The sequence below is a fragment of the Mustela erminea genome, chromosome 9, assembly GCF_009829155.1.
Source record: "Mustela erminea isolate mMusErm1 chromosome 9, mMusErm1.Pri, whole genome shotgun sequence".
Classification (NCBI taxonomy): domain Eukaryota; kingdom Metazoa; phylum Chordata; class Mammalia; order Carnivora; family Mustelidae; genus Mustela; species Mustela erminea.
In genome coordinates, this window is record NC_045622.1 from 47,417,990 (window position 1) to 47,444,125 (window position 26,136).

The 26,136-nt window shown below is 42.0% G+C and overlaps 1 protein-coding gene across 2 annotated transcripts in view; it reads left to right on the forward strand.

Annotated features, from left to right (window-relative positions):
* RAB30 (RAB30, member RAS oncogene family) overlaps positions 1-20,425 on the forward strand; it is a 72,855-nt gene extending 52,430 nt beyond the window's left edge. For both annotated transcript variants that reach the window (XM_032356668.1, XM_032356669.1), the window contains exons 2-5: positions 7,012-7,112; positions 10,125-10,208; positions 16,387-16,570; positions 19,471-20,425. In XM_032356668.1, coding sequence (XP_032212559.1) covers positions 7,020-7,112; positions 10,125-10,208; positions 16,387-16,570; positions 19,471-19,721 — 612 coding nt within the window. In that variant the 5' untranslated portion in view covers positions 7,012-7,019 and the 3' untranslated portion in view covers positions 19,722-20,425. The remainder of the gene's footprint in view (positions 1-7,011; positions 7,113-10,124; positions 10,209-16,386; positions 16,571-19,470) is intronic.
* Positions 20,426-26,136: the final 5,711 nt, after the last annotated feature.

Consider the following 26,136-nt stretch of genomic DNA (forward strand, 5'->3'; position numbering starts at 1 on the left):
GCAGCAGATGCATAGAGCACCCCCTCCTCCACCAGGCAGGTGCACATGTGGAGATGGACTGGGAGGAAAGGCCACAGTTGCTCTGAGACTGTCCAGGAGGGAGAAACCCTCCTGCCTCTGGAGTCTGGCCTAGATTCTTAAGTACCCACACTCAGTAATGCCTTCTACAAATATTACTTGTTGCCCTTCTTTATTCCTCTCTTGTGGTTTTGGATTCATCAGGCATATCTTGTTTCTCATGCCCTGCCGACCTCCCTCCACAATCTGGGTAGGTGTGAGATTGTGTTTAGGGCCTCTGTTTCTAGTAAATCTGAGTGAAAACTCCGATTTTCTCTGGGTAGGATTGCACAGTAAATTTGAATTTCAGAAAAACAACTAATAATTTTTTAGTATAAGTATGTCCCATGCAATATTTGGGTTATATTTACATACTAAAAATATGTCCCAGGCAATATTTGGAACAAACTTATAATATCAAAATGTATTTGTTGCTATCTGAAATCGAAATTTATCTGGGTGTCCTCTTTCTCCCTTCCCCTTCCTTTTTCCTTTCTTTTCCTTCTCTTCCTTTATTTTATTTTCTTTCATGTAACAGCCCTCCCTGAGTGGTAACCCTGATTTCAAGTGCTGTAAAATAACATTTACTATGCTGATGTTTTATGGAGCCCTAGTAGCTAGACACATTTTTGTTAGGAGGTGTGATATAAGAAAAGAATTCTCAGTTAAAATCATGTTTGGTGAATCCTAGGTTAAACAAAATCAGTTTTCTTCATTATGTGAATTTTTTTAACTTTTAAGTCTTTAAGACTTAGTTATATCACTTTGAAGCTATCTATCTTCTTGCCACCCCTTTCTTGTGTATTTAGGGTCATAGGAGCAAATGTTGAGTGAACACTGAGGGTCTTTGGTAATCAGTTCTGTTGGTATACCATAAGTTTTAATTTTGGGGGTTTGGGGAAAATACCACTCTATAGAAAACAAAAAAATACTGTATAATGTTATTTTTGTTTTTGTTTTTAAAATACATACATTTAAAAATCTACATACATACAGGTGAGTGTATATAAACAAAAAACCTAGAAGGATGTATACCAAAATGTTAACTATAATTATCCCCAGGAGGGGATTTGCCTAGGGAAAGAGATTACAAATTGTTTTCTCTTTCATTTTGTTTGGTTGTATTTTCTGCAGTCAATATATATAATTCTTGTCAAATATTTCATTTGATTATTGTATTTTTTAAATGTCACTTTCCATGTATTATCTTATTGGCCGCTCAAGCAGTTCAATGATAATAGATTCTATTTTCCCCATTTTATGGATGAGGAAACTTTATACAGCTCTTCAGCAGACCCAGGTCTCTCTCTCTCTCTCTTCTTTAAGGTTTATTTATTTTAGAGAGAGAGAGAGAGAGACAGACAGACAGAGTGGGGGAAGGACAGAGGAAGAGAATCTTCAAGCAGACTCCCTGCTGAGGGGAGCCTTATGTGGCTCAACGTGGGGCTCTGTCCCACAACCCTTGAGGCCATGACCTGAGCCTAAACCAAGAGATGGACTTTCAGCTGATTGTGCCACCCAGGTGCCCCCAACCCAGATCCCTGGAGGTCAGTACCCATGATGCCTCTTTGGTATGAGAGAGTGGCAGCACATCGTGCTTTCAGAAGGACCATGGTGCCTATTCACCCAACCCCTTCAGTTTACTCTTCAAGGTTGAGGCCCTGAAAGGGAAAAGGATTTAGTGAGACACATGGTCTTTGAACAAGGACAAGTCCCCCAAATACCATTTTTCTGGAGCAGGGCTTGGGGAGGGATCAGGCCTCTGTTCACCAGAATCCTTGACTTTATCTGTTATACTGAGCCCTGAAGGGTGGGGGAGAAATGTACTGATGTGCAACAGTGAATACAGTGTCGTTTTTTTGTTTTTTTTTTTAAAGGTCACTTTGATAAATGGTTTATGTTACCAAAATCACATAGTTTTAGATTTTTTTTCATAGTACATCTTGTTCATCTTGTTTCCTATATCTTTTCTAAACTCACTTTTTTTTTTTTTTTTTAGGGGAGGGAGGGGCTGAGGGAGATGGATGAAGGAGAATCCCAAGCAGGCTCCATGCCCATTGCAGAGGCCAACATGGGGCTTGATCTCTAGACCTTGAGATCATGACCTGAGCTGAAACCAAGAGTTAGACACTTAACTGACTGAGCCACCCAGGTGCCCCTAAACTCATTCTTTTCTTTTCCTCATTTTTCCTTTTTTGAATCTTATTCATACATCCATTTATGTTGAGCTATTGTGGTGATTCTGATGTTTGGGGGTTTGCTGGTAGTGTTCCTGTTTATTGCCCCTATGCCCAGTACTTAGTTACATGGATGAATGAATTGTGGGAGTGGTATTTGGGGGAAGGTCAGCATCCCCAGAGACCTGGACTTGGAAGGCACGATGAGGAGCAGTGCTTGTATGATCTGGAATAATTTTGTGTGGCCCTATCAATGTGGGTGTGCTGCTTCAAGAGGAGGGAGATTCTAGAATATTGCAGCTCACGGGGTGGGGTTCCCATTCAGTTGTGCCGCAGCTCTTAGGATAGTACAGCAGTGCTGTCTACCATAGGGCAGGGGACAGCAGCTCCTACTTTAGGAGGAGCCAGATTTTGGAGTCAGAAGGATCTAGATTTGAATCCTGGTTCTAAGATTAACTAGCCATTAGATTTCAGGATAACCTCTCCGTGCCTCAGTTTCCCCAGGAAGCTGGGGATGGTGATGGTAATAATAGCTACCCCATAGAGTTGTTGTGAGAATTAAATGAGTACATGCAGAAGCGTGCCTGGTGCATTATAAGCATTTGATAAGTGTCAGTGATGATTATTATTAACAATGATAGTATGTAAAACCCCTTAGAATAGTGCTTGGTCAGTAGTAGATGTTATGACATGTGGGCACCCAGACAAGGTATAACTTTTGTCAATTTAGGGCTCTGTGGCACTCGCTGATTCTGAATGGCTGCTCCCACGGTCACTGGTGACACCTGAGCTGTTACCTTACTTCCTGATCAGAAAGGCTTCCTCAGAGCATAGTTTTCAGAGAATCTTGTGAACTGTTCATTGAGCCATGTGTTTCTTATTAGAAACAGAACAGTAACCACCGCAGGTAACCCAGAGTTTATCAGCCTTAGTCACAAACGGCCTGATTTTTAAAGAGACCAAACACTTCCCCCAGAGATTTATTACACACACACACACACACACAAACAAAAAACCCCGTAACATTCAGCAGAGCATCAAAGTGATTTCTTATGGAAAGGAGGGAAGCGTTAACTTGTCTTCTGTGGCTTTCTCTGCAGCTGGTGGCCACAGGAGACCTGACTGAGCGTTGACTCAGTCCACCTAACTCTTCCCCTTCTTTTCCTGAAGGTGCAGAATTTGGGCACTGTAAAACCCCTTAGGAGCCCTGTTTCTCAGGCCTTTCTTTTTGGACATTCTCCTCTGAATTTTCTGCTTTTTCTCTTTGACTTCTGCCAAAGATGGAGGAGTAAATGTGTGGCAAGCCTCTGAGCACAGAAGGATGTTGTCCAGGCCCCTGCTCCCTGTTCACTGGCTAATGGAAGCCGTTAGTAGTGGTCATGTGGGGCCCACAGAGCTTCCTGTCCTCCTGCTATCCCTGTCCCTATCCCTGAGTTTTATTTTCTTGTCACTCTTAACAGCTTTCTTGAATTTTAATTAACATTCCACATCCTGGAGTCTTTATCTAGAGTCTGTCCTTGATTCTTATTTAAGCTACTACAGGGTGGTGGGAAGAGTTTTGGATGTGAAGCCAGAGGGGAAGAGAAAAAGGAAATCACATTTTATGGAGTGCTCGCCCTTTAGCATTCAGCTCATCAGATCTTTCTTAAGCTTCTGCCGTAAGCCAGGCATTGAGAAAGGCACTGTGGGTATTGTGTCAAGGACGTCCACCGGGGCTGGACCTAGGCTCCACCAGTTAAGTGGGACCTTCGTGACTTCTTATTTAGCTTCTCCTGTGCCTCAATATTCGGAATTCAGATGCTAATAGTATCCACCTATTAGGAGTGTTATGAGGATTAAATGAGTTAATAATATAGAATAAGATGATGATGATGATGATAATGGCAAGGATGACAGTGACTATGATGGGGAGGGGTTAGGAATGGGGACTCAACCAAACAGATACATCATTGCTTCCATGCTGCTCACAGTCATGCACGTGTGTGTGCGTGTGCATGTGTGTGTGTAGGGTGGAGATGCTGAGGGATGGGCTTGGAGCATAAGACAGATACACATAGGGGCACCTGGGTGGCTCAGTGGGTTGGGCCTCTGCCTTCGGCTCAGGTCATGATCTCAGGGTCCTGGGATCGAGCCCCGCATCGGGCTCTCTGCTCTGCAGGGAGCCTGCTTCCTCCTCTCTCTCTGCCTGCCTCTCTGCCTACTTGTGATCTCTGTCAGATAAATAAAGAAAAAATCTTTAAAAAAAAAAAGACAGATACACATAAACTAGTACAGGAAAGCATGCTGAGTCTGACATGCGAGCTTATGGCAGGGGGTCGGACTCCTCTCAGGTCAAAGGAGCATACTAGAGAGATGTTTAAGTGAAACTGAAAGGAGAACTCAAAGTTAGTTGGGCTGGAGGTGGTGAGGGGAGGCTGTGTCCCATATTCTGGGCAGAAGGAACAGTATTTGTGAAAGTCTGAAGGGGACAACAGTCCTATGGCATTTCAGGAACTGAAGAAATCCAGTGAGCCTAGAGCACAGAGTGTGAGCAGAGTGGTGAGAGGTAGGGGCCGACAGTAAAGGTGGAAGACTGACCATGAAAAGCTGCTGTCATATTGAGGAGTCTGGGTGACTAAGAACCAGGTACTGTCCTTGGGGGACAGTAATCCCTTCAAGCATCACAGCTCTGTGATAAAGGTGCGATTAGCCACTTTTTATTGATGGGGAAGTTGAGGGTCCAAAAAGTTTTCACTTACCCAGAGGCATAGACTTTAGAAGATAGTGGAGGGACGCCTCGGTGGCAGGCAGCCTTCGGCTCGGGTCATGATCCCAAGGTTCTGGGATTGAGCCCCGCATCGGGCTCTCTGCTCAGCGGGAAGCCTGCTTCTCCCTCTCCCACTAGCCATGCTTGTATTCCCTCTCTCGCTGTGTCTCTCTCTGTCAAATAAATAAATAAAATCTTAAAAAAAAAAAAAAAAAAGAAGAAGAAGAAGATGAAGATAGTAGGGGATTTGAATCTAGTTTCTCCAGCTCCAAGACTAGAGTTCTTTTGGTGACACCATAGGCCTTCTGACCTTGACCTCTAGCTATTAGTTTTATGACTTCAGGCTCCCCTCAGTTTACTTACCTGTACAATAGGTAACAGAGTAATAAATACCAGCCTCAGAGACTTGTAAAAACAAATGGAAATACCCCTCAGGTGCCAAGTGCAGTGCCTGGCGTATTAGTGAACTCAACACTGCTTATGGCCCCAGATTCTTGACAGAGAACTATTTTTCCTTTACAGTCCCAGCGAACTGAGAGAGAACCCCATGAGCTGCCACATGCGTGTTGGCTTGGTTGTCAGGCATCTTTCCAAGGATAAGTTAAAACCCACACAGAAATCATCTGTGCACGTAGGGATCTGCTCCCCCAGCTACTTGACTAGTCCCCGTGCACTGGGCTCTCTTTTGACCCTGCGGACCTGCAGTCACTTGAGCTTCAGCGCTGCTGGTAGGATTGACCCTGGGAGCTTCTTCCAGCTCTCCCTTTACCTCCTGGGCTCGCGGGTTGTCCTTCCCCTCTTCCTCCAGAGTCTACAGTCTTGTTCTGCCTGCACCTTATGAAATGAGCTCCACTCCTGGTTTGAATTGTATTTAACTTTGTGGTGGTTGTTTAACTTTTCTCACATTAGTCTCGGGGGCAGGGACTGGTTCATCTCCCTGTATTTCCTACCACGATTAGCACAGTACTGTAGTAGGTACTCAAGAGACAATAATGGTTTCACCAGGATAGAGCTTTGTGGGTACCAAGGTTCTTTTGTAGTTTTTAAAAAAATCCTTACAACTGTCCTGTGAAGTAGACAGAGCATGTAATATTCTTTTTAGCACAATTGGAGAAACTAAAACCTACACTTAAGCAATAGGCCTATTCATTAATTCTTTAGTTCTACAGAGTACACATTTACTAAATATTACTGTCCCACATGTGGGCGAGGAAAATAGAGCTGAAAAATATAGTCCCTCCGCTCAAGGATGAGGCAGACCTTTGAAGTTTAAGGACAGAGGAATGATGAAAGTTTTCACTTTATTTGGGGAAGGGCGGTGAGGAAGTCAGAGGGAATGAGATGCTTCCATTGGGGTTTACAGGATTGACTTGGTGGCACCATAAGGTGGGAGGGAGGGCATCCTGGGCAGAGGAAGTGGCACATGCCACAGCCGATAGGAATGAGCAGAAGGCACCTGCCGCAGCATAAGGAGTGGTGGTAGGGGGAAGATGGCCTCCCTCGGTTAGGACCCCAAGACGCTTGGGACGTGCAGGGGACTGAAAGGTTTCTTTCTAGCTTCTTCCCCTTTGTTCAGTCTCCAGGTCCCTTGGCATTCTTCCCATAGGCATACACCACGTGCACATAAACTGCCTTGAAGCTTTGGATGGGCTCTTCTTTGTTCCTGCTCCCTTGCACCCACAGCTTGTCTGCACACGGGCTTGTATTCTCCTTTCCATGCTGAAAGAAAATAGATCTTACCACAGGAGTGACCTGTGACTTGACGACTTGGAAGAATAAAGGTTACTGGGTAAAAGGACATTTGTGTCATATACTCTGTGTGGCATGAGGTGACTGGGAAGGAGTAAAGTTCGTCTGTGACCAAACACCTGTGTTCCTCTCTCAGTGTCGAGATCACCAGAGGGAGGCATTAAATTGCTCTTCCCAGGAGTCAGATCTGTTGTTTCTGAGGAGACCAAGCTGGTGCAGCTTGAGCGCTGTGGGCAAGTCTGACCAGGCCCCATCTCACTCCTGCCTGTGTTTGCCTTGCAGCTGTGTAAATGAGTATGGAAGATTATGATTTCCTGTTTAAAATTGTTTTAATTGGCAATGCTGGCGTGGGGAAGACGTGCCTAGTCCGACGATTCACTCAGGTAAGAGAACTTGGAAGTCCGGGTTTGGGTTTGAGAATGAAGGGCTGGTCCCAGCGCTGGCCCCAGGGCTGCTGGTTCTTAATAAGCCCTTTGAGAGTGCACCAGCTTTATAGCCTGGCTCAAGTTTTTTCAGCCATCTTCAGGGAGTCTGGCTCTGGGGGTCACCATCAGTCCAACCCCCTTCCTGTGTTGCTTCCTTTATGAGAGGAGCAAATGGTTTTGCTTTCAGTGTATACTATAAAAAACAGATTATTAGATTAAAATAGATTATCAGTCAATAATCCAAAGATGTTAACAGATGAATCTGGACTTCAGACTAAACCTAAGTATTAATTTTTTAAAAAACTTAAGTACAAATTAAACCAAACTCCCTGCCTGTGCCCTCTCAAATCCCCCCCCCCCCCCCCCCCAGGCAACTGAGTGAGTCATTGTGGTTTAGAACCAAATACGCTGATGCTTTTAAGTCTATTAAATGGGAATGAAGCAAGAAGAGTGAAGGACTCTCTGAACGAAATTAAATGTTCCCTCTGGATTGAGCCCTTATCGTATGATCTAAGTACAAGTTCCCTTTGAGAATTACTGCCCTTTTGAGAATTCCTGCCAGAGATTACATGCCTGTTTTTATACAGAAATGAGTGACAAATCATTCTGAAGTTGACCTTCTTTTGTGTTTTCCTGGAAAAATATGAATGGCATCCTTTTCAGAATTATCATGCCTGCAACTTGCATTTGCTTCAAGTGCTAGGTGGGAGAGCTGAGCCTAGCTCTGCGAGGGCAGGGGACGGCGGGGTCCCGTAGAAAGAGCACCAGCTGGAGTGCGGAGAGACTCTGGTCCTGGTCCCAGCTCTGCCTTGGCCCGTCCTGTGAGCCTGGGTTCAGTTCCCTCCCCTGGCCAGCCTCCGTGCCTCCCTGCCACACAGGACAGGCTTGGTGACCTGCAAAGCTACTTCCAGCGCTGAAAGTCTGTGGTTCTGTGCAGACCTGGACAGGATAACACAGACAGCTTTAGGGCAGAGAGTCACCTTGGGAAATGCCAGGGTTTTTCCCAGGGTACATGAACCCACAAGAGAACTCGTGCTTTTTACTAAGCCCCGGCCTGGTGAAATCAAAAGTAAGAAGCTACCAGGCATCCACGCTTAGTCAGCCACCAGGCTGTGATACTGGAAACTCCAGCTGGTTTTACTTCCACCTACCAATAATCTTTTCTGCTTTTGGCAGGAAGACAAGCCTGCAGAGCCGTGGAGGAGTTTTTAGTCTCTTTGTTATCAAAAGTTCCCTTGACCTTGTCTTATTATCTAAGGAAAGATCCCTTAGAGATTATTCAGTGCCCTCCTCTCGTTTTACAGAAGAGAATTTGAGGTCTACAGGGACAAAATGACTCCTTAGCATCATGCATCCTGTTAGTGGCGAGGCTAGGATTAGAACCCACGTCTCCTGCTTCTTAGCCTGATTCTTTTTTATTTTTAGTGTCCTAACCTCTGAGACCATAGGAATCTGGCTTTTCTCTTTAAAAGCATAAAGTTTGTCATTAAAGGTAAAAATGCTTCCATTTTTGAACACTAATTTTTGCCGATAAGCACACCACCCCTTTCTTTTCTGCTTTTTACCCCTCCCAGCCCCTTAACTCCCCGCAAAAGTAACTTCCCAGACAGTATTATGTTTGGTTTTGTTATTTAGCATGCAGTTAAAATGAACTGGATTCAGCATTTTTTGAGAATGAGGAGTTGGGGAACAAAATGATGGGGGAGACATTGGGAAGGATTTGTTTTATTTTTTGGCATTTATTAGACTGCAAAACAGCTGGAGTGATAAACTCGAAACTTGGCAGCCTTGTGTTTGAGCCAAACCAAAATAGAGGAAAATTGATTCAATATTTGTAAGTACAGTTATGAATGTTTATGTTTACATCTTTTGCAGAACATGCAATGGAATATTTTCTGTGGGTTTGAAGCTCAGTCTTTTAAGTTCAAACTTTAATTAAAGAACTCTCTTGTTAGGGAATAGACTTAATTAAAGATGCCCCAATCTTAGCTGCCAGAGCTCATAGAGTCCATTTTACTTTAATTTCTGGCAATTCCCGTTATAAGTGAAGAGGGAATAGAAACTAGGTGAAGAACACTTCCTTATTAGAATTCCTTCCCACCTCCCAAGTCCCTGCCCAAGCCTGCAGGAAAAATTGTATACCAGCAACATATATTGTACATGTAATTTTGCTAAAATCCTATCTTTCTAGCTCAGCTGCCAGTCTGAGGTAGAGCTTTCTGTTTTGTTTTGTTTTGGAATGCCCATTGAATTTGAGGCCGGAAGAGGGGGACTGATTTGCCTGAGGCCACACACAGAGCTCCTCCAGACTTCTGGTTTCGTACTGTTCCTACTTTCTCCCTGAATGATTTTATTTTCTTCCATGATTTTCCCAGCGTCAAGGGCCCCAGTTTCATGTAATTACATGTGTGGTACATTGCACTGAGGGAAGTAGTTCTCACCCTCAGAGCAGAGGAAAATTCAAAAGCTTCACTGTCTCATTCATGTTTCCTGTAGCGTGTTCTTGTTTGTTTGTTCATGTCAGTGGTTCATATCTTAGGCTGATAACCAGTTTTAATCTTCTAGGATTTACATCTCTGGGAGTGCCTATCCATTTTGCTCCTCTTCTAACAATCCTGATCTCATCCCTATGGCTTCATGCTCTTATCCTTGTGTCTGAGTTCTGTTTCAGTTTTGGAATGGGGCTCCCTGGCCCCTTCCCAGTTTTCTCCCTTCCCCCTCTCTGTCTTCCTCCCCATTTCACTCTCTTTCTTCTTTTAGCATTCCTCTCTCCTACTTTCTCCCTCCTTCCTCCTCCCCTCAAAGCATACATACAAAATTAAATTCAACATGGCTCCCATGACACTAACCAGAGTTCTCAACTCAGCCAAAGGAAGGGGCTGGTGGTGATGCATGGTGAGGGAGGAGAGGGGAGAGAATTTCGTTTAACTGAAAGATTTGCTTAATTATTTTCCTTTATGTCCTCTTCAGGGTCTTTTCCCCCCAGGACAAGGAGCCACGATTGGAGTTGATTTTATGATTAAGACGGTGGAGATTAATGGTGAAAAAGTCAAGGTAAGATGCTAAGTGTTCAATAAGGCTTTCATTTCCCGAGAAGAAGTAGTGTTATCATAACACTTATTAAATCTCCTAATTGAAACCCACATTGAAAATAATATATTCAGCCACAGTGACTTATTTCCAAACAGAGTTCTTCTATTCTTTTGTAGATGTTGCATTTAAAGATGGGAAGACAGGGGTGCCTGGGTGGCTCAGATGTTAAGCATCTGCAGTGAGCTCAGGTCATGATCCCAGGGTTCTGGGATTGAGCCCCACATCTGGCTCCCTGCTCAGTGGGAAGCCTGCTTCTCCCTCTTTCTATCCCCCTGCTTGTGTTCCCTCTCTTGCTGTATCTCTCTCTCGGTGTCAGATAAATAAATAAAATATTAAAAAAAAAAAAAAAGATGGGAAGACAGAGAGAAGGTCTAAGGCAAGTTGGTCCTGTCTCCTGTCATGTCAGAGCTTATATAAAAACAAGGAACAAATCCCAAAAACTGGGAACTCCTGAGTTGGGCCAATAAGCAGTGGCACCTCTTAAGAACAGTAGCCCCATGAGAGAGCCTACTGATTCCCACATTTGTTCTGGGTCATTTGGTCGTATGAATCACCTATGGGAATTACTGTGTCTCCCACCATACCATACTATGCTATTGGTAACAAGGGAGAGACCGTAAAGGAGGGATCCAGGAAGGATCCATGCTCTCTCTCTTTCCCCCCATGGCCTCTGGTACCTGTAAGAACCATGGTATGTCTGGTAATGGGAGAAGGGAGATAGTGTTTATTGAGCACCTTATGTCCGTCTCACTGCTAGGTGCTTTTATATGAGCTGTCCTATTTAACTTAGTCCTCACTGTAACCTCTGTGAGGTAAATGGTGAGTTATCTTCCTTTTACAGATTTCAGAGAGATTCAGCCACTTACCTATCCATGGCTGCACAGTTAGGAAGGGAGGTAGGCAGATCTGAACCAGTTTTGTGAGCTAGTGCATCCTCTTCCTCCCTGGGATCTCCCCTGCCAGGAGTGAAGAGGTTGAAGGCACAGTAGGCCTGTCACTTTGAAGCAAGGACAGGAGGAAGGTGATGGGAAGAAATATGGACTAGGACTGAGTTACTGTCTTTGGCTCTGTGCTCTACCTGCCTCTCAGAGTTAGTGAAATTCCACGGTCAGATCTTTCAGAGCTGAGTCGCAGGGCAAAAAGCAGTGTCCCTGGCATCAGCAGCACAATGAAAACTGTGGCATCAGTTTTCCAACTAGATCCCAACCTAAGCACCCCAAGGCTTTAAATCCATGTGTTTTGTACCCTTCTCCCAAACCCAGTACCTGCAGTCCTGCCTTCACATGCCACAGGAAGGGCAGAGAGGCTCCGGCATGCTCTTGCCACATTTCAGAGACACACAGAGAAGTGTGTAGGGAGGGTCCCAAGAGGGGGACAGAAGCACTCCCAGTGTCTCTTCCAGCCCTGGCTCTTCAAACTGGTTCCTTCTGCAGAGACATCCACACTGAATACAATAGTGAATGGAGAGCTAGGGGCCCTGGAAAACAAAGCAGGGTATAAAATCCATGTCAGTGCCAACCAGAAAGCTCAGAAAAATCATGCATTCAGGTGGGGAGAAGGAGCTAGGGAGTGGGGGTAGGAAGGAGACCATAGTGTGCATCCAGGAAGCATCGGCAGGAAGAGCCACTTGTAACCATGCTCGCAGCAGGTTGGAGGTCATCGCCACCCCTAGGAGTTGAGTAAAGATAACTAATGTTGCAGGTATTTTACTTCCAGAAGGTTTCCTGGTCATATACATATCTGTGTGAGTTCATTCCTTTGACCACAAATGTTAGTGCCTCCCATGTGCCAGGCCCTGGGAATCAATAGGGGTGAATAAGAAATGGTCCCCACCGTTAAAGAACAAGCTTATTTTTCTTTTTTGCCATTTTCTGCAAACTATAACCTCATTGTTAAGCACGTATTACACTCAGCTAAAAATCCATCTTTTCATAACCTCCAATGCTACCACGAGACCCCAGGCTCCTCAGGAACGAGGTTTGTGTCTCACTCCTTTCCCCGTCCATAGCACAGTTCCTGTCCCCTCACCTCTTTTTAGGTCTCTGGACCTTCATCTTTAAAAAGTAAGAGTTGGTTAATCTCCTAAATTAATGAGTCCTAATTAATTTTCTAGAGTTTCTTTCTAGCCATTTATGTGGAACCAAGATCTAGAATGACCCTCCTCAACCCCATTAATCCAAAGGCCTCATTAGCACATGCACGCATGAGGAGCAATGTCTTTAGTCTTTCTGTGAATGAGGCTAGAGCTGCCCAAGCATCACTAGGGATGCAGTTGTTGTCTCATTGTTGTCCTGGTTCTTTAATGTTTACTGAATCCCTCTTCTCAGTGATGTTTTAAGTGTCTTTTTGCAAGTAGTTTGCTGGGTTTCTCGGAGTCCCACAGAGGACTCACAGGTGATCACAAAGGTGATCCCACAGGATCACCTGTCTGGTGAAAGCCAAGGTAGCCCCATACCCCAGGCCTCTCTCCTGACTTCTCATCTCCCCACTTTTGCCTCCCCTCTTCAGTTCTGTTTCTTTGCAGATGGCTTTCAGGATTGAAGGCAGGGGATCGAAGGTATTAGAAACATTCTTGTGGCAGGGAAGCCTTAGTTCCAAGTCAGTAAAGGCAAAGTTGAGGCCCTTCCCTTAACGTGGTCTGCCTTTTGAAATGACCTTGAGTAGACAGTGTGATTAAAACAGATGTAGAATTTTCTCCTATCCATTTTTTTAGAAGTCTATCAAACAAACAAAAACAAGTAAAACTTTAAGCTGAGGCTACAACACTGTAACCTTAGGAGAGTACTTATAAAGAGAAGACTTGCTGGCTGTCTTTGTAAGCAGGTATATATTGCATAGATAAGAACGTCTTGAACATGTGCACATATATTTACTCATTTGACCATCTGTCCTTCCATTCATCCCTCTATCACTCCTGCAGTAGAGTAGATGATGCATGCAAAGCACTGTGTTAGGTAACGCAGTTTTGCCCTCTAGGAACTCATTGTCCCCTAGCTCAAACATTTTATCTGTGAAATCCTCTTTAATATCCTACCAGTCATTTAAGCAGAATTAGCCAGTCCTTCCGCCATCCTTTTTTCATGCAGCTAACCATTATTCACATGTGTCCACCATGTACCATGTACTCTGGTAGGAAGTCACTGGGGTAGAAGGTTCAATAAGAGGTAGCCCTTGCCCTCCAAGTCCTCCCTCTGGCACAGAGGCACTCAGGTGCACCTGGGACTGCAGTGCGGGATTGCAACAGTGAGATAGGAGAGAGAAGTTAATGGTGCTAAGAGTGTAGGCAAACAGTGTTACCCCTGCTGGAGATGAGGACGGTTAGAAAGCCCATGGCTGCAGTACTGAGAACATACTGACCAGCATGAGATTAAAACCTAGGAGACACTCTCTCCTGATGGCGACTCTTCAGTAGAAGAACTTCTTTTTTATTATGGTTAGTTTACTATATTTGATATCCCTGTAGATGGTGAGCTCTTTGAGGTCAGGAATTGTGTTGTATTCCTCTAGTTACCCACCCTGTGCCTAGCACTCTACATACATTAATGACATACAAGTGCTGAAAATGAGTGAATGAGTTGCAGAGAAAATAGTGAAACCAAATGGAATGATAAAGGCAGTAGAACATGGATATTCTTAAGACTCAACTGTGAGGCTAGAAAAGGGCAGCCCCCTAGGAGAAAGCAGCCTCCATCTGGGCAAGGCCATACAATCACTCTTTTAGAAAGTATTTTTAACCCTCAGAGCTGTTCTCAAGATGTGCCAATCATGAGAACATAGTGATTTCTGATAATTGACAGTATTAAATTCAATGACAAGTGTTTTTCAAAGCTCGTTGTGGTATGAAAACAATAGTCTGTTGTCCTAAAGACACATCCTGGCAGAGGGGAACCATGTCCCTAGGTTGAAAGCAGAGCAGAGAAATAGCTTTTGTCCCAGCCAAAGCCGTAACATCTGTATGGTCGCCTTCAGCACACACAGACTTTCATGTACATCATAAGGAGCAGCTGCGACTTCAGATCAAAGGAGAGCCTTGTGCCACTGCTCGGGGCTAGGGACCACTGGTCCCTCATTAGTCTTCTCAGCTACACTGGTATGAACAGAGGGTGACACCAACTAACTCATCCTCTTTGGATACAGATGTATAGCAAAATTAAGTCTTTGGGCGGAAAGGCAGCATGGTGATGGGATGCATCCTCAACTGGGTATAGAAAACCTGGAGTCCGAGTCCCAACCTTGTGGGTAGCCAGTGAGTAGATGGAGGAAAGGCATAAACACGCCTACCTCCCTGGGTTGTTGTAAAGATTAAATGAGACCGGCCATACATATGTGAACATTTACTGTCTGCCAGGCAGGCACTTTATTTGGAGTGGGGGATTCTGTGAATAAAATGGACCATTTCCCCTTCAGGAAACTCTTAGTCTAGTGAAAGACAGTTATCAAACATATTATTACAAATAAACTATTCAAGTGTGTCAGGTGCTATGAGGGAGAATTACAGGGTGGGTTGCAGAAGAGACTATGGGCAGGGGGCGGGTAGGGTGGGAGGTGAGGATGAGGAAGCTGGACCAATTTGAATGTTCCAGAAGGTTTTCCTTGAAGAAATGATGTTCTCTTAATGGAGGTGAATCCATTTTGTGACATGAAGTTTATGCGGTTTAGAAGGGAACATTCTTACTCTTGATGTTATTTCTCAAGGCCTTCTGCATTGTCCTGCACTCAGAAGTCTCTGGAGTATGGCTGTCTTTGTAGTCTTCTGCTCTGTGCAGGGAAATCTGGGGAGAAATGTTTTTTATTTTCTTCTTTATTATTAGAACCATCAGTTGTTAGGTTTTATAACTGGTAGGTGACTTCAGAAAAATGCGAATTCCAGTAGGCTTGGCTATTACTGACATCTTTTTATAAAGCCCTAGCGTGCCTGGGTGGCTCAGTGGGTTAAGCCTCTGCCTTCGGCTCAGGTCATGATCTCAGGGTCCTGGGATCAAGCCGTGCATCGGGCTCTCTGCTCAGTGGGCAGCCTGCTCCCCGCCCCCCACACTGCCCCCTGCCTGCCTCTCTGCCCACTTGTGATCTGTCAAATAAATAAATAAAATCTTAAAAGAAAAAAGAAAAGAAAAGAAACACCCGAAACCCGGAGATCAAGTGACTTGCCTACAGTCTCAGAGCTTAAAAATGGTGGGAGGGGAATTATTTTATCTGCCATGGCATCGTTCCCATTTTCATTAACAAAGATAATATCTTACTAGAGCCCTTTGAGTTTTGATCTGGAAAAGGTGGTTGAGCTCGGATGTTCTTCCGCTCCAGTTGCTGCCTGAAGTGCCAACAGTCACAGAACGACCGCCTGCTCTCTATCCCGACGTTTGTAATACATTATTGTAGCTATGAGCATGAACTCTGGGACCACAATAGCCTGTTTAAACTGGCTCTGGGACATAGTGGCTATGAGACACTGAGCAACTTAATTAATCTCTCTGTGCCTCAGTGTCCTCATGTGAGAAGTGGAGTAATAGTACCTATTCACTGAGTTTGTTACATGTAAAATGCTTAGAGCTTGATACATACTAAATGCTCAATAATTTTTTTTTTAAGATTTTATTTATTTATTTGAGAGAGAGAGTGTGCAAGAGAGAGAAAGAGCACAGCTGGGGAGGAGGTGAGCGGGAGAGGGAGAAGCAGGCTCCCAGCTGAGAGCCCGATGGATTGGATCCCAGCACCCTGGGATCATGACCTGAGCCAAAGGCAGACACGTAACACACTGAGCCACCCAGGCACCTCACAATAAGTTTTTTTTTAATTGAAGAATGAAAGAAATTCTTAGGTAACATAATAAAGGGGAAAAAACGCCCCCAAACCCAGTGTCCTGGGATCAAGTCCCGCATCGGGCTCCTTGCTTGGCAGGGAGCCTGCTTCTCCCTCTGCCTCTGTCTGCCTGTGCTCGCTCTCTCTCTCTGATAAATAAAATCTTTAAAGTGGTGCTTTGTTTTTTGGGTTTGTTTGTTTTTTGTGTTTTTTTTGGTTGGTTTGTTTCTTAGGGCAGAAAATAACCATGAAACTGAGTGAGGTGTTTCCATTTCTAAACTAAAGCAAGGCAACGCTCTCTTTTCTGCTTCTCCAACCAGATCTTTCTCTTACCCCTTTACAGCTTCAGATCTGGGACACAGCAGGTCAAGAAAGATTTCGGTCCATTACCCAGAGTTACTACCGAAGCGCCAATGCCTTGATCCTCACCTATGATATAACCTGTGAGGAATCCTTCCGTTGCCTTCCTGAGTGGCTGCGGGAGATAGAACAATATGCCAGCAACAAGGTCATCACTGTGCTAGTGGGTAAGTAAGGACTAATGAGGAGGGAAATTGATTTGTGGCCATCAGAGAATTTATAATCACATAATGCTTATGCCTTGCTACCTTCCACTAACGTAGTCTACAGCTATATAATTCATGCAGTCAACATTCAGTTCTTCTGAAATTGAGGAGAAAATGAAATAGGTCAATCCCAAGGCGATGGTTTAGAAAAGTAAAGTTGAAAATATTGCTGATTGATTTTTCTGTCAATGAAGGCTCTAGGCAAGAAGGTGGACTGCCATGGAAGTTTTGTGGACTGCTAAGCATTACAAAATCCTGGAAACTGCTGGTCTAGATATAAACCTTATCTCAGAAGTTAATAAAGAATTTATTCTTAAAGTAATTTCTTATTGCCTAAAGAAATGGACTTTTTTTTTTCTCTTCTTACATTTGTGCTGACTTGAGAAATTCTAACTTCAGGGAGAATCCATTAAGGGAAATTCTGCAGTTTGTTTCATCTTGTGGGAGGGTAGAACCTCTGTTTAGTAAGGCAGAAAAACAGAAAACAACCCATGAGTTTCTGTGGTGACGAATATGCCCATTAACAATGAGATTGCAGTGACATGGATTGGGTTGTTAAAAACTCTTCTCCTGGTGATGAAAAATGTTAATAATATATGGCTGTTAAAATGTTTTCTTCCTAAAAAGGAATATTGCTGTATATTCTAGCAAGACTTGAATTTGGAAATCCAGGTAGAGAATCTTAGAAGCATTGTTAAGACACAAATTATGGTTAACAGTAAGCTAAGTAAACACTTAAACAGTAAGCATTATAGCTAGCACTCATGTGCGAGGAATCATGTTAGGAAATTTATATGTAATGATTCCTAATTTACGCATGAGGAAACCGTGGCCCAGAGAGTTGAAGTTCTTTGCCCAAGGTTGCATAGCATGTTAAAATCAACTCAAAACCTTGTATCTGTCCAACTGCTGTGCTGCTCCATAATAAGTTGCTGGACTTTTCTTTCAGGTGGCTGGGTTAAGTATCTGCCTCTCTGTGAGCTAGTGCTCTGTGCCCACTCCTGAAAACCCTCTTGCACACCAGAGAATGTTTGTCATGAAGCACTTGAAAGCACCCATCTCAGGACTTGGGCTTTCTTTCGATTCCACAAAAAGCCCTTCAGAACTTGAGTCAAAGCAAATTCCTTGGGATTCTGTCTAAGGAAGTTAAATGGAGATTTGATGGGAGATAATTAGTCCATTCAGTATGAAAGAGCACTGGCTTTAAGAAAAAAAAAAAAGCCTTTTTATTATAGAAAATTTCAAACACAAGTGAAAGTAGAGAAAATGGTATCAGGAACCTGCCTGTACACATCTCTCAGATTTGACGATCATCAACTCATGGCCAATCTTATTTAATCTGCTCCCTCTTTATGTTGTCACCCCTTGCCTTCAGATTATTTTGAAGCAAATCCCAGATGCTGTATTAATTCATCTTTCAATAATTTAGTGTATAACTTCAAAATAGGATTTTTAAAGAAAGAGAACCTAAGCACAAATCCATTTTCACACCTAAAAAAAAATTAAGTTCTTAATAGCATCAAACGTTTAGACAATGTTGAGTTCCTTGATTAACTCAGACATTTTTAAAAAATTTGTTCATGTCAAAGATCTAAATAAGGCTCATATGTTCTCATGGATTTTTGTGTCTTTTAATTCTCTTTTTGCCTGTAGGTTATCCCTCTGTTTTTTTCTCCCCTGGAATTTGTTAAATCACATGTTTATCCTTCAGAGTTTTCAAGTCTGAATTTTGTTACCATAGTATACTTTGACAAGTTCCTTTATTACCTGTATTTCTTGGAGAGTTGTAGGTAAATTTAGAGGCCTGGTCAGATGCAGTTTGTGTTTTTCTTTTTAGCGAATATACTTCCCAGTTGATATTCTGAGGTACAGTTCTCATAGTACAGCCAAGAAAAATGCTTGATTCCCCTTTTTAAAATTTCCCACTTTTTAAAATAATGAGTTCTTTCCCTAGTATTTTCAAGAAGTAACTACTAAAATTTGTTTCTGTTTTGAACATTATTATAGATTTAAGTATACTCAACATTTTCTAGGCCCTGGCAGTTCTTATCATTGAGGGTCCAACTGTTCCAACTCGGAGAGTGGAGGAGCTGCTTCATATGGTCTCCTGAGTTCCTTAGATATGACCTTTTGACGATGACCTTGCTTGCTCTCTGGTGTAAGCATTCTAGGCACAATTTGTGCGTTTCCTGCCCCAGACCGGGAATTACCCATTTCTTCAAGAAGCACTGATTATTATTAATGTGAAGTTATATTTAGAGGCCACAACCAAATTGATAGGATTCTTCCTTATGAGTGGGTGGTCATTGCTTTTAGGCTTTTCAGTGAACAGACCTAGTGTGTGTGTGTGTGTGTGTGTGTGTGTCTGTGGTGAATTCTGTAGTGCCCAGAGGGGTTGTCTATTAGGCTCCACCAAATGCTCTGACTCACAAGACTATGATAGGCTACACTTGGCATGATGTTCACTTAGGTGGATACAGGACAGAAAATATGGCTTCATTGCAGGTCAGCTTCTAGTTGGCTTTATTCACTTAACAGTATACCCTCGTGTCTCATTCCATGGCAGTATGCAGAGACATTCCTCACTGCTTTTTAGAGAGGCAAATAACTTCATTGTGCAGATAGATGGACCAAATTTCATTCAAGCCAGTGTGCAACTGAGGGGCATCTGGGTTGTGTCCAGGTCTTTGCCATTACAAATGGCATTGATATCTTACACATTGCAGTAATCACAGCCACATTTGCTTTGCTTTACTTGCCCATCTGTCTGATTTGACTTCAGATATGAAATAGAATTTTGAGGCTTCAGAGCCTGTAAAAAGTCCAGTGATGTTTCCTTCTTTGATCTATCCCTGTTCCAGGCAACAAGATTGATCTGGCTGAAAGGAGAGAGGTCTCCCAGCAGAGAGCTGAAGAATTCTCAGAAGCTCAGGACATGTATTACCTGGAGACTTCAGCCAAGGAATCAGATAATGTGGAGAAACTCTTCCTTGACTTAGCGTGCCGCCTCATCAGTGAAGCCAGGCAGAACACACTTGTAAACAATGTATCCTCGCCCTTACCCGGAGAAGGGAAAAGCATCAGCTATTTGACTTGTTGTAATTTCAACTAAAGGCTGAGGCAAGGAGAAGCAAAAGGAATCAGCAGCTGCCCCGATGGGCCCCAAATTGCTGGGGGAGATCTGGTGATGACTATGGCTCCTGCTCTCAGACCTTCTGACTCCCGTGGGATCCAGAGCTTACAGAGCATGGCAGGCCGAAGGCTTTGTCCACAGGCCAGCATTAGCAGAACATATAACGGTTTCACCCTTTTGCAGTCAGGAGTTGGAGCAAGGAGAAAATTGCACTAGGCGCTCCGTGATCTGCAGAGCATGTTGCTTTTGTTCTTTAAAAAAAAAAAAAAAAAAAAAAAAGCAAGTAAAAGCGCATTCCTGAACACAGCCCTGGGGGAAATGTACTGTAGGGAGATCCCTCCTGCACGTCAATGGGTGCATGTAGGGGCTGTGCTTTAGGGCTTCTGGGGGCCCTGGTTTTCTTGTCTACCAGATAAACCAAAACTGGGAAGGCCAAGTACTGCCTCTGTGGTGTGTGTTGATGACTCCATGGAGACTTTGAAAAGTGTTACTTCTCTTGTCCACAGGCACTTTCAAGAACTTTGGGATGTAAAAATGAAATGAAACCTTTTCCCATGACCAACAGTTAACAATCATTGGTTTAATATTATATATAAGCTCCATGACTCCTTTTGGTGCTAATGAATCCACTCTTTCATAGACCAAACAATTTAGTACATCGATGTCCTTAAATGTATTACATTGAAATAAAAAAAAAAAAAAAAGGGAAGTCCATGAATCAGCACTCTTTCTCAAAGTCTCATTACTACCTTCTCTAGGGTGGATTTGTTGGAAAATAAAATATTTTCATGTTCTTTCCCCTCTAAATCTCTACCATTTTCTTCTTCTATTCTCTCATCTTTCCAGCCTTTTAAGTAAATGAAAACATTAGAAAATTGAGAAAAAAAAATGGCTGGTGATATTCTAATGTAAAAGACTAGCTCTAAGACATCATGAGTAATACAAGAAAACAGACCTGATCTGACCAAAATACTGTGGATTAATGGACTGCGATGCAGAGTTCTAAGCAGAGCACAGTCCTTGATAAGCAGGTGACATCTTTTACTTCCTGGTACTATCCATCTTGGACAGACCAAGGCTTAGAATTTTGTACATGTTTTTAGTATGATAAGTGACAATAGCAACAGAGGAAAAGTCTCATGAACCATTTTTGTATCTTCAGTAACCTTGGAAAAATTCTGCTTGTGGAAGCAGGCGGAGCTGTCATTAGTTGCCTCCTTCATGTTGTAAAGTTACTCTCAGACTCACGACCATACATTCTTTCCTATTTTTCTTTTCCTTTCTCTCCTGGTATCCCCATTCTTTCTTTTTTTTTTTTTAACTCCCTCCCTTTACATGCATGTGTTACTGCACATCTCCAATTCAAACGGAGGTGTATATGCCTTTAATTAGCCAATTTTAAAACACGACTCAAGATGGAAGATGTGCTGCTGGATATTTGTTACTAATTTCTTTAGTGCCATACTTTGATGCCTTCCAATTTGTTCACTGATATAAATGCAAATTGGGGAAATAATTAAACCTGTATGCTGTTGATGCCGTCAGATGTTTCTGTAGCTTGCCACTTGGCATCGCTGAGGGATGAATAATGGAATAAGGGCAGGATATGCAATTTCTGTTGTTGTAGATGGTGGCAATCTTGGTCCTGATATGTTGATGTTTGAAAGCTGTTTAATTTTAAAGAAATGAGGTGCACAGAGACACGATATTGATAAAGCATTTCCAGTGTTCCTCTAGCAGATTTCAAACTGACTCATCTCTGTATACAGATTATACATATTGTATAAGGGATTGATACTTTTGGTTGGCTTCATTGTGTTTGTTCTGATCCTCTCCTATGGGTGAGAGAAAGAGATCCCAGAAGTTTGAACTGCTTTCACTTTGAATCTGTTTCTCCAGGAAAGAAAAGTCATTTTAATAAATACCAACCAAAATAATTTCAATAATTGTTGCTTTTCCCTCCCCTTTTCTCCACTAAGCCAGCAACAATGAAAGTACTCAGAAAACAAGTTGTCAAAGTGGGCATTAGATCTTCTCTTTTTAAAACTGTAAGGAAATGTCTAAAGGTTTAGATTTATTGTCTCCAATTCCCAAATCATAACTGAACTCTATCTCCACAGCAGCAAGTGTGTTGAAACTAAAACTGCTTTGTGAATGCAGACAATTAGGTTAGACAAATTTAGTTGTAGAACAGCTTCTAGGATTATTCTTGCACTCTGAAATTCCTTTTCCCTAGGGCTCAGCTGCTTCAGTCTACCCTTGGTCATACTCCTAAGGGGATTAGAAAGTTCTGCTCTTGGGCCCTTCCTTTCCTGTTACTCCTTGCAGCCTTTCCATAATGTACAGTCACCCATCTATGGCCCATAGGTAGAGATACATGGGAATTTAGAACTTTTCTCCCTGCCTTAGTTGTGTGAATTCCAGATTAGGCCTTATGGACACTTGTTCACTGGTACATCTCTAGTTTCAGAACAATCCCTGACCATATTGTTGGTGCTCAATAAATATTAGTTGAATAAATGACTTAGTGCCAAGTGGAGGTTGGCCAGTTACATAGAAATTTCTCTAATAGAACTTGAGAAAGGATACTGATTAAATGTGATCTTCTTAACCTAGACCGGAAACTAAACTCATTGGTTTGCTTACTGGTGGTTATTGCCATGGCAACATTTGCTAAGATGACCCTTCTTAAATAAAAATGAAGTCTTACTTCATGGTGGATGAAAAAGAGAATTGCTTTCTTATAATTCAGCTTGGCTTGATCTGCCTCACACTATCAGAGTCTGTCTGCTTCCATTTTTTTCTTCTTTTAATAAAGTTACAAAATATTTGGCAAAACTTTTCCTTTTCCAATGAAAACCCATCATATTTATGTCCTAGAATCAGGCGTGAGAGAACCTGTGAAATCATATAGCTCGCTGACATTAATGATATTTTATTGTAGCTTTGGGTAGTCTGTATCCTCATAGGATTTTGTGCTTTTTCCTTTACCTATATAAGGCTTTTTATGTTTTTATTATTCTTGTTGTATTAATATTTAATTTTGATTATGCAGGGCCAATTGGCCTTTCTGCAAATTAGATTAGGCCATTAGGGTTCCTGGTCTTTCTTTCCCCGTCTTTTCTACTCATTTCATGTTACCATCTCTTCCTGAGTAAAGTGGAAAGTGTAACTAGAAATGAAAGTCAAAGGGATTGATTTGGTAATGTGTCAGTTCCTGAAAAAGGGTAAAAACCACTGGTCAATATAATATATTTGGGTTAGGATTATTTATTTTAAGCAACTTAGATTTGTTGGAGAGAGGAGGCAGAATTGAACAGAGGAGTGGGTCTATTCATGACTGCATACCTTTGGAGGATACTGGTGAGTTCCAGTGTTAGGTCAATGATTTGCCTCATTTAACTTCTCGGCTATTCCATAATTCTTCCAGATTCAGCATCAAATTTCAGTTAATGAATCATCTTGAATAGATAACAGTTGCAAGTGATTTTGAATTGCTCTTCTGACTAAATGAAAACATCTTTTTTTATAAACCAAGTCACATAAGATATCTCACAACCAGAAAAAAACTTTCATTTTGTTCCCCACATATCAAAACAATGGCTCTAAAAATACACGTTTTCTATTTCTTAAGTCTGCAGAACTCATAGCCTTCTGTTCTTTAGGGAATAGTGCCCTATTAGCTCTTTTAGGGTTTGCCCTTTGTTGTCTCGAGATTTTTTTTTTTTCCAACTGCAACTGGTTACTTACTTTCCTCAACCATGGTGCTGACAGATGCATTTTAAAGCAACTATAATACTTTTGAGACTTAACTAGAAATTCAAAGACAGTGAATAAGATGTGTATCTCCTGGTTCAGACAAACATTACTCCACACAAGCAATCTGGTTGAGCACTAATTTTGGGATAAGAGGGGGATGTGCTCTCTTTTCTTCTTTTCAAATTTCATTTCTGTCCCATGAGTGTATTTGTTTAAAAGGAAAGCTGCCTTCCCTTACATTTATCACACTAGGTAGAAATCATACTGAATTAAGAAAATTATCCTACCTTCAAGCAGCTAATTAATATAGTAATCTTGGAACAAGAGAGCTGACACTTCATCTTCTTTCCTAAGCCTATGATGTTGGAAGGTTATAGTCACCTCTGGGAACTATACTTTTGAAATTAAAAAGAAACTGAAGCATAATAAAGATGAAGAATTTAAAATTTATGACATTTGAAGAATATTTGAAGGAGTTGGGGGAGATTTAGCCTGGGAAAGAGAGAGGGATACAGTTAGTGAATTAGAACAAGACTGGTTCAAAAGGATGGAATGAGGTCCACCGAGGCCATAGGGCCACAGATTTGGGATCTAAGGGAGAACTCTCTCAAAACGGCGGGTCACCAATGGAAGGAGCTGCCTTAGGTAATAGTATGCATCAAGCAGATGCTAGATGATGAGGAAAGGATCTTAGCATGGGTTGGAGGTTCGACTAGATGACCTATTAATTTACATTGTAGCACTTTGCCTCTCATAACATGTTCAGTTAAATATGTTAACTTACAGCTAATGATTTTTTTTAAGGACTGCTTTTCTGCCAGTCTTCTTGGAAGGAGGTTGGTTACATGTTGTTTGGCTAAGAGACTGGCTTGTCATTATGCCCTAGGCTGGGACTGCTTCGTCAGTCCATTCACTGATGTCCAGTTGAAATCATAAACTAGTTCTTGAGCTAAAAAGAAGTATTGTTTTAATAGAATTTTGTAGAATCATGGAAATTATGTTTTTGTCACATGGCAAACATAGGCCATGCTCAGTTTAGTGAATAACTGGTATCCAGGATCTCAGACCAGGCCTTTTTTGCAGAACAGAATCTTCAGTTAAAGATCCCATAAATAAACCAATATGAAGTTTTGCGGCTTCCATTAGAGATGGGCTGGTGCGTTCATGGCATAAAGGAGATCTTAAGATCTGTCTTGGCAGAATCTCAAATGACATTTGGTTAGTTGGGTTGATTCTCTTGGAAAAAAAACAAAAAAACAAACCCATGATCTGCAAATTATTTTAATAGAACCAAGGTCAAATTTCTTCAGTAGAAAAAGTAACAAAACATGAGTTTTCAGAAATCAGAGACACTATAAGCAACACTTACTAATAAAGCCCATGACCAAATGATTCCACCTGCAAAATAAGTTGCATCCCTGTTAGGCTGATAGATGGGTTTTCATTAGTCTTTATAAGTCATTGGTCTTGCATCCGTATGGTGATAAACACTTGAGTTTGGATAAGACTTTCTTTGACTCTTTTAACTAAGAGGTTAGAGCACAAAAGCTAGCCACCTCTTTATTTGAGTTACTTAGGTACATGAGACAAATTCTTAATTTCCACTGAATTAGAGCAGAATTTTTGGAGATGTTGTGTTCTGGATCCTAATGGAATCCTTGATGGGTTATAACTTTAACACTTCAAGGAGTGTGTAAAGGGGGGAGGTGTATAAAGGGGGAACACCAGGTTAGATATGAGGAGTCCTAGTACTGCCATGAATTAGCTGTATCTTTATGCAAAGCACAATCTCTTGAGGATCAGTTTCCTCATCTATGAGATAGACTCATAATACCGGTTAGGATTATTGTGAAAATTAGGTAAGATAAATTGAAAGTTAGGACAGTGCTCAGTAGGCAGTATGCAGTCAAACATTAGTTCTTTTCTCTTTACTTAAGGGCAGACTTTGGATGGTCTGATACAATATAGATCCTTAGGTCAAAACAAAGAATCCATTTCAACTTTGAAGAAAAGAGCACTGTTTCTGAAAGGGCCTTAAAAAGAAGTCACTTATTTGCTCCATCTTTCTGCCTTTGGGCATTACTATCACCCAAGAGTCTCTTTATTTCTTTACATATTTCAGGAAAGGTAATCTTACACTCTTTCCCAATGGACAATTCCAGGGTTGCAAACTCCTCATTATCAGGAAACTTAACTTTATTACTGAAATACCTCACAGTGCAATTTGAACCTCTTTCTTCTTGAGCCCATTCTCCATGGGAAGAAAAATGGGTTGATCCTATCTTTGTAAGGGACCATGTTTTCCATTTATTATTGCCCTTTGCCTCGTTTTTTTCCCTTTAATGACAGTCAGAAAAAGCTCATCATGGTGATAATCATTATTCTCTTGGGTAGTGTCAGGCTAGGTATTTATAAATTCTTAGTTTCTTATTAGTATCAGATTTAGATCATAATTTCACTGTTGATTAACTTTTCAATTATCCATTTATTTTTCTTCCTTATATACTTGATAACAAAGTGTGCTTCTGAAGAATTATTCTGGTTGTGTGGTTCTTGTTTTCTCCTCTTGGTAAAAATAGAGTCATGAATCCTAGTTTTGTCATCTGCTTTTAGAATTTCATTTCATAGATGACGT